The sequence below is a fragment of the Takifugu flavidus genome, unplaced genomic scaffold (assembly GCF_003711565.1).
Source record: "Takifugu flavidus isolate HTHZ2018 unplaced genomic scaffold, ASM371156v2 ctg593, whole genome shotgun sequence".
NCBI lineage: Eukaryota > Metazoa > Chordata > Actinopteri > Tetraodontiformes > Tetraodontidae > Takifugu > Takifugu flavidus.
This window is the reverse complement of record NW_026622205.1, coordinates 4386-12321: the sequence shown is the minus strand read 5'-3', so window position 1 is coordinate 12321 and position 7936 is coordinate 4386. Positions and strand designations below refer to the sequence as shown.

The window sequence follows — 7936 nt, the reverse complement described above, 5'->3', positions numbered from 1 at the left end:
TTCAACATGGAAGACATCTGTCTAAGCTTTGAGTTCCTGGACATGGACCTACACACCTACATTTCTGAGATGAGTCCATGTAAAATGTGTCTCCCTCTACCAGAGGTCAGACACATTACAGAACAACTCGTTACGGCTCTTCACCATTTAAAAACCATCGGGATTATACATATGGACATTAAACCAGAAAATGTCATGATTGTGGACCGCCATGCAAAACCACTGCAAGTAAAGTTAGTGGACTTTGGTGGGGCCCAGATGTCCGGCAATATTGACTTTGAGACCTGCATTTTCACCCAGGTGTACAGCTCTGCAGAGGTACTCCTGGAGTCTGAAATGAATGAGGCTTTGGACATGTGGTCTTTGGGGGTTACTGCTTTCGAACTGGCTGTTGGAACAGTACTGTTTCCATACAACAGATGTTACAGTATAATAAATTCGATAGTCAAAATTTTGGGACAGCCACCAGACCATGTACTGGACAAGGGCCAGCAAACTGAAGAATTCTTCAATAGAAGAACAAATGATCATCCAAGGTGGACAATTAAGACAGCAGAAGAGGACGGGATCAGTGAAAAAGAGGAGGACTTCAGCTGTTTTGATGATGTTGTAGGGATGCTATTAGTTCAGCAAGAACATGCAACTGGTCTGGACCTGTTTATGGATCTCATCAAGAACATGCTACAGGTGGACCCCAACCAGCGAATTACGCCCATGGAGGCTCTGCAGCATCCGTTCTTCACTGTAAAAGAGGAAACAGTGAAAGAATTAGAAGCAACTTCAAAGGAACCCTGTGTGGAGAACATTCAGCTGACAAACTATGTAGTGGACCAGCTGGAAAAACCAGAACTTGTCCCACCAGAGACAGTTGTCTCTCAGGAGAACCCTGCAGAGGTCCAGCCAGACAACTCTGGAGAAGACCAGCTGAATGATGGGTTCCAGACAGAGGACAATACCTTGAATTATACCTGCTTTGTGAATACTCTAAGGACGGTTGGAGATGCATTGGCCCTTCCTAAAAGGACAGAAAAGTTTGACTGGTTTGGCTGGTTTTAACTATCTGCCCTGAAAATTTCAAGTGAGTTGGCACCACAAACCAGGATGGCCGCAAAAATAAAAGCCTTTCTTCCGGTAACCCTAACGCCTGTGTGTCGATCAACTTATTGCCTTTTTCCTCAGCTTTATAATATAAAAATATTCAATACTTTTATTTATTGATATAATATCTGGTTAATTGATGACTACAGTATATCTCTTTTGTTAAAAAAAAAGCTGGTTAGTGCAACAAAGGTTCTGTAAATTAACAGTAAAATATTAAGAGTAAAACAAACACTTTATTACAAAGTTTAATAAAGTGTGAAGAAAGTGTTTTCCAAAGAACGAAATTTGGACATAGCATTTATTTAAGTTTGTAGTTTTATTAAGTTTATAACAACTTCTGGATAACATAATATGATTTTTTTTTTTTTTAAAAAAAGGTCAAAGAAAAAAAAGGCACCCCAGATTAACGAAATTACAATCCAAAAAGCAGTCTTGGAAAAATAAAGATAAATAAATAACAGGACAATGTTTCTTCCTGTTTTTGAAAGAGCTTTTGCAGATGTTACCGGCGCCAGAGCTAGGGGTCTCTGGTCCGGCAGCATGAGCCACTCAGGCAGCGGGCGCTGAGCGGCGCTAAGCTACGGTATAACTACCTGTGGATCCAAACACACGACACGCGAGTTGTCAGCTCACGCTACTGCTGCGCAGTGTATTTTATTCTTTGCACATGCTTGAATGTTCACATTCATATACACAACATGGCAAGTACCATACCAATTACTCTCAGAATAGTACTAACAAACAATAACTAGGCACCAGTAACTTTTATGGTCGGAACTACGCACACACACACATATACACTCACTCTTGTTTAACTAACCTTTTGCTGACGGGAATGCCCGATAACAAACCACGACGATAAAGTACATATTTCAATATCTTACAGTGCTTAGCTTCCCTTCATGACTTCGCTTATATGTTGCTACATAGTTTAACTGAAAAGAACTGTACAAATAGTACATTTTACATACCTGTGGATCCAAACACACGACACGCGAGTTGTCAGCTCACGCTACTGCTGCGCAGTGTATTTTATTCTTTGCACATGCGCAGAGCAAAAGCAGAGCATAGACTGTTTGCTTGGACCCACTGGTGTTAAAGCACCCTCTACTGGTGCAAAGTGGCAATGATTTCTGCAAACCGTATAAAGGTTCAAATATTAAAATGAAAAAGAGGGGGTGTCTGTTAACATAATAAACTATATGTGGCTATTTCAGACCCACTACACTCTCCCCTGCTTCAAGAGATGTCTCCAGACATCTAGAACCAAACTAACAAAAATATTAAAAGAAAATGTCTCAAAACAGTCCAATTGTCAACGTACAGTTATGTGTGTATATGTATAAGTGTGTGCCAGTGTAGGTGTGTATGTGGAAGCATGTGTGTGTAAGTGTGTGCAGGTGTAGGTGTGTATGTGTACAGTGAAGTCTGGTCTCGTCTGTCCTTCAAGTCTTTGTGTGTCTCTAGCATGTCCACACTGCTTGTGCAGGGTAGAAACAATGTTCGGGGACAGCTGGGTAAAAGGAGGGTATGGGACATGGATTGAGGGGTAATGGGAGATGAGACATGGGGTAAGGGGCATAGGCGAACATCAGGTTTGCACCTGGTCCCCAAGACTGGTATGATGGTTGTCCAAGAGTGTCATATGTGAGCATTTCTCGAGGTCTCTGTGCTCGAGCTGACCTCCTCACAGGTTGCACTTCCTCCTCAGACAGTTCCACTGCAGGCTCATCATTGTCCTCCTGCTCTCTTGAATCAGCCTCCTCCGCAGTGTCATCAGTTATGAGTTCTCCTTGCACTTCCTGAGCTGGTGGTGGAACAGCTGCCTGCTGGTCTGGTGTCTGCACTGGATCTGGGACGGTGACAGGATCACGTTGTTGTTCAGTTGACATTTCAGTATGTCTCAGTGGTTGAAACTCTGGGGCTATAGGTCGGAGCTCATCTGGTGGGTTAGACTGAGGACTTGCCGGTCTGACTCTCCTCCTGCTATATACTGGAATTGTTCGAAGGCAATATGTGTATTCCTCCTCTTCCTCAGAGTGTTCAGACTCCTGCTCCACTGTCTCTCTGTTGTTTCTGTAACAGTCTGTCTGTCTTTGTCTCTGTCTAGGTGCGGACTGACTCGGTGGGACTTCTAAAGGCAAATCATTAACAGGTAGCAGAAGGTTGCGATGCAGCACACGGAGAGTGCGTTCTCCTGTTTCTGGTTGAACTCTGTAAACAGGTCCGTCTCCCATCTTTTCAACCACTTGATGAACCTTTTTCTCCCAATAAGCTCTAAGTTTGCCCGGACCACCCCTCTCCGACAGATTCCTGACAAGCACACGATCTCCAGGCTGCAGTGTAATACCTTTCACATGCTGATCATAATACTTCTTTCCCTTAGCTGAACGCTTCCCACTGGTTTCTGAAGCAATTTTGTATGCTTCCTGCATGCGTGAAGCCCATTTCTGTGCATACTCTTGCCTGGACCGTGGTCCCTCTTCAGGTTTCAAGTCAAAGAGCAGATCTACAGGCAAACGTGGAGCTCTACCATAAAGAAGAAAAAATGGTGAATAACCTGTTCCCTCATGTCTTGTACAGTTGTACGCGTGGACAATGTGAGGTAGGTGATCCTTCCACTCTGTTTTTTTCTCCTCCTGCAGAGTGCGGAGCATCTGTAGAAGTGTCCTGTTCAGGCGCTCGACAGGATTCCCCTGCGGATGGTAGGGAGTGGTTCGTGAGTGGGAAATTCCTGCGAGCTGCTGAAGTCTCTGGAAGAGACTGTTTTCAAACTCCCGGCCCTGATCATGATGTAGCTTTGCAGGGTACCCGAAGCGAGGGATAAAGTCATAGAAGATTTTCTCAGCTGCTGTTCTGCCAGATTTGTTTTTTGTGGCATAAGCTTGACCAAACCGAGTAAAGTGATCTACCAGGACTAAAATGTACTCATAACCACCTTTACTCTGTTCAAGATGTAAATAATCAATTGAGATGAGCTCAAATGGGGCACTGGTTGTTATAGAACCCATAGGTGCTCTCTCTGGTCTGTTTGGATGTTTTTGTTAATACACTGACACTGGCGAATCACATAATCTTCTATGTCCTGTTGCATAAAAGGCCAATAAAACCTTTCTCGTGCTAAATGTATGACTTTATCAGCGCCCACATGTCCCATGTCATCATGCAGGTGTTTTAACACGGTGGCCTTCAGTTTACTGGGGAGAACCAACTGTTTCCTCTGTCCTGTCTGTCTGTACAAAATCCCTTTGTCAAGTCTGAGTCTGTTCCATTCGTGTACCAGTCTGCGTGTTTCTCGTCCCATTTGTCTCTTTCCTTTATCCTGAGGACTCCATCCATTTTTCTTTAGGTTTATCACCTCACAGATAGGAGCATCTTCTTTCTGTGCATCTCTGACACTCTCTGGTGTGATGACAGGGGTGCCTCCAAAGTGTGCGTCACTTACATCCGACTGCAGCTGTAATGCAGCCACCCACGGCACATCACCGTCTTTTACAGCTGTGTCTCCCTGCCAGATGGCGGAGACTACATCAGGGGACACTGTCTCTGTGAACTCTTTCAGGTGACCATCAAGATGCACTGGGTGTCTTGACAGGGTGTCAGCATCAGTGTTTGACTTGCCTGGACGATATTTGATGGTGAAATGAAAGTCGGCTAATTCACCCACCCAACGATGTCCGACTGCGTTCAACCTGGCTGAGCTCAAAACATATGTAAGGGGGTTATTATCCGTGTATACTGTGAAAGTGGGGGCGTAATAGAGGTAATCTCTAAATTTATCACAGATTGCCCACTTTAACGCCAGGAACTCAAGCTTGCTAGAATGGAGATGGTAGTTTTTCTCAGCAGGCGTGAGTGTCCTGGAGCCATAAGCAATAACCCGGAGCTTGTTTCCCTGCTGTTGATAGAGCACAGCACCCAGACCTTCGTTCGAGGCATCTGTGTGGAGTACAAAAGGTAAGTCATAGTCTGGATAAGCCAAAATGGGTGGACTGGTTAACATATCCACCAGGCGTGATACTACAGCACTATGATCTGGTGTCCAATAAACAGGTGTTTTGGATAAGAGCTGACCACTCTTAGTATTTTTTGACTTAACCTTGGTAGCTCTCTGGCTAGGCTCACTAGGACTCTCTATCAGCTGAAACAGAGGTCTTGCTATCCTAGAAAAGTCCTGTATGAATGTTCTGTAATAGCCTAAAAAACCTAAGAGGGCTCTGACCTCTCCCACATTCTTTGGCTCTTTCTCTTTCAAATGCTGAACTGCCTCAATATCTTCAGGGTCAATCTGAACACCTTCGCGAGTCACTAAGCGGCCTAAATACCTGACCTGGCTTTTAACAGGTCACATTTTTTTGGACGTAATTTGATACCATACTCTCGCAGGCGACAGAGCACCCGTCTCAGATCTTCAACATGGTCATGAAAAGTCTTGGAAAAACAGAGAACGTCGTCCAAATATGGAGAACAGCACTCGTCCCTTAACCCGTCAAGAACTCCCTCCATACATCTTTGAAAAGCCGCTGGGGCGTTTGTTAGACCAAATGGGAGGCGGGTCCACTCATAAAGCCCCCAGGGTGTGCTAAAGGCAGTCAGATGTCTGGAGCTCTCATCGACAAACCCTTGATGGTATGCACTACCCTGGTCGAGTATGGAGAACCATGAGTACCCCCCCAGACTGTCTAACAGATCTTGGATGCGTGGAAGAGGGTGGCGGTCGGGGATGGTTTTCCGATTCAAGCCTCTAAAATCAATACACAGACGCAAACTCTTGTCCTTCTTCCTAACACAGACCACTGGAGATGAGTAGGAAGAAGTAGACTTTCTGATCCAGCCCTGGTCAAGAAGATTTTGTACATAGTCCTTCACCTCCCTGTACAAGGGCTTCGGAACAGAGTTGTAGGACGTCTGCACTGGCGTGTCATCCTTCAGATGGATTTTCAATTGCAGGCTTGGGATGCACCCAATGTCACAGTCATCTTTGGCGAAGACATCTGACTCCTCATACAACATGTCTCTGACTATGTTTTGTTCATGTCTCTCCAGGTGCGACACATCAACAGGGGGATGCCATCTCTGTGTTGTTGTGTCCTCTGTCTTGTTTTTCTCACTTGTTCCTCTTTGTTTGTCTGTGCTAACCTGAGCTGAGGATGTACTAACAGTGTTAGGGGACATGGGTTCTAACCCACCGGGAGAACAGTTCACTGGTTTAACTTCAGTAACTTCCTCTAATGTTCCTAAAACTGTTCTCTTAGGGAGGTAGATGTCATGTTTAGTGGGGTTTTGAACAGGTATCTTGACAATTTTGTGGACCCACTTGGAACATCAACTAAGGCCTGAAACAAATCCAACCCCTCAGGACAGTTACTCACTACATCGGGTTGGAAGAGCATAACCCCACCACTTGGCCATTCCCTGACTCTGCACCTCACCTCACAAATCTGCCCTGCAGGAATGGTGGAACCCGTCTTCCCTGTTCTCACACTGCACTCTACAGCTGTCTCACCTGGGGTCAACATCTGGCAAGCGGCAACTAGGGCTTCGACAGCACTGTCATTTATACTTAAGGTTTCTTTTAATAAAGCAGAAATATCAACCTCACTTCTCTGTTCTTTGATTATCTCAACTAAAACATTGCTGCCTAAGAGAGGACAGTTGAGACAGTTCTGGCTGATTAGCATTGGCACTTGAATGGTGACATATCCACAGTGTTTGTTACCGATTTGGAGTTCAACATCTGCCCATCCATCAAAGGGGACAACTGTGCCATTTGCTGCAGAAATCACCAGCGGCTCATCAAGAGGGAGGGATTCAAGTGGCTGGATATTGACATGGGGGAGTGCTTCTTTCATCCATCCAGCCTCTCCCCACCATCGTCACTTGAGCCCCTGAGTCAAGCAACATCTGGAGAGGAACACCATTGAGAGTACATGAGACCATACATCGCTTTCCTATGAGCTGTGCTAAGCGTTTCTTTGTTGGTGGTTGACACTGTGCTTTTGTTTTTACAGGACTTGCTGCCTTAGACATGCTGGGTTGGGCTGAGGGTTCCTTAGCTGTCACGGTCACTGGCTGCCCTTCTCCAGTGACCTCATCCCGTTTCCCGACGTCCTCCTTTGAAGACAGCCGACCGCCCGATGTCCAGCTTGGCCACATACGAAGCAGTGAGGGCAACTCATCTTGCCCTGCTGAACACAGTTGCTGCATCTGCCACGGGCTTCAGATGTTGGTGGCATTGGCTGGGCTGTGGCTGAGTGTGTGTTCACAGGGGTGGCAGTGTCAGCAGGCCTCACCACTTGAGCCAGCTGTTTGGTCAGGGAGGACACCTGTGCAGTCAGTTCTTCAATAGCGGCACGGTTAGCCTGTAACTCAGTGTCAACTCTAGTCTGCTTAGTTGAGTCACTACAGTCAAGCTGAGCTGGGCTCACAGTCACTGGTCGGTTTTTAGCTACTGTGCCAAGGCGTCTGAGTCTCTCTGTCTCCTCACTGGTAGACTTAGTTATCTGGTCCAAAAGAAAGTCATCACTAACCTGCGAGTCTGTGAGAAGAGGTTTGAGATCATAACGAACATGGTTATTTTTCTCATTCAGACCTTGATACAAAGTGTGAAGAAAGGTGCCCTGAACCAGCTTTTTGTCGTAGCTAAACTCTGCACCAGGTTGTTGTGACTCAAACAAAACACGCTGTTTTAAACCCATTATCTTGTATAGGAATTGTTGAGGACTCTCTTTGTCCTGTTGTTTAGCATTATTTAACTCTTGAAAAAGTTCAGTGCTGCTTTTGTCCCTGATATGTGCGCGGAGAAACCGCTTTAGCTCATCAACAGTTAAATCAC

The 7936-nt window shown here is 45.5% G+C and overlaps 2 protein-coding genes and 1 long non-coding RNA gene across 3 annotated transcripts; 2 read left to right on the top strand and 1 right to left on the bottom strand.

Annotated features, from left to right (window-relative positions):
- Positions 1 to 6: 6 nt before the first annotated feature.
- LOC130520921 (homeodomain-interacting protein kinase 2-like) lies at positions 7 to 1056 on the top strand. The gene has a single exon (XM_057024615.1). The coding sequence runs from the start codon at positions 7 to 9 to the stop codon at positions 1054 to 1056; it is 1050 nt and encodes a 349-aa protein (XP_056880595.1).
- Positions 1057 to 2564: 1508 nt separating this feature from the next.
- On the bottom strand, positions 2565 to 4112 carry LOC130520922 (uncharacterized). The gene is made up of 2 exons (XM_057024616.1): positions 3662 to 4112; positions 2565 to 2953 (listed from the first exon to the last, which is right to left on the bottom strand). Exons 1-2 carry the CDS (start codon positions 4110 to 4112, stop codon positions 2565 to 2567), a joined length of 840 nt encoding a protein of 279 aa, XP_056880596.1.
- LOC130520923 (uncharacterized) lies at positions 3510 to 5174 on the top strand. Its single transcript, XR_008949109.1, has 2 exons — positions 3510 to 3652; positions 3747 to 5174. It is a non-coding gene; the product is annotated as an uncharacterized LOC130520923 (long non-coding RNA).
- The last annotated feature ends 2762 nt before the right edge of the window (positions 5175 to 7936 follow it).

Bases quoted from the DNA above. Each gene is read 5' to 3' on its own strand.
- LOC130520921 (XM_057024615.1), top strand. From the start codon at position 7: ATGGAAGACATCTGTCTAAGCTTTGAGTTCCTGGACATGGACCTACAC.
- LOC130520922 (XM_057024616.1), bottom strand. From the start codon at position 4,112: ATGGGTTCTATAACAACCAGTGCCCCATTTGAGCTCATCTCAATTGAT. The intron at 2,954-3,661 runs GTTATTCACCAT...TCACCGTCCCAG, and splicing joins TACAAGACATGAGGGAACAG to ATCCAGTGCAGACACCAGAC.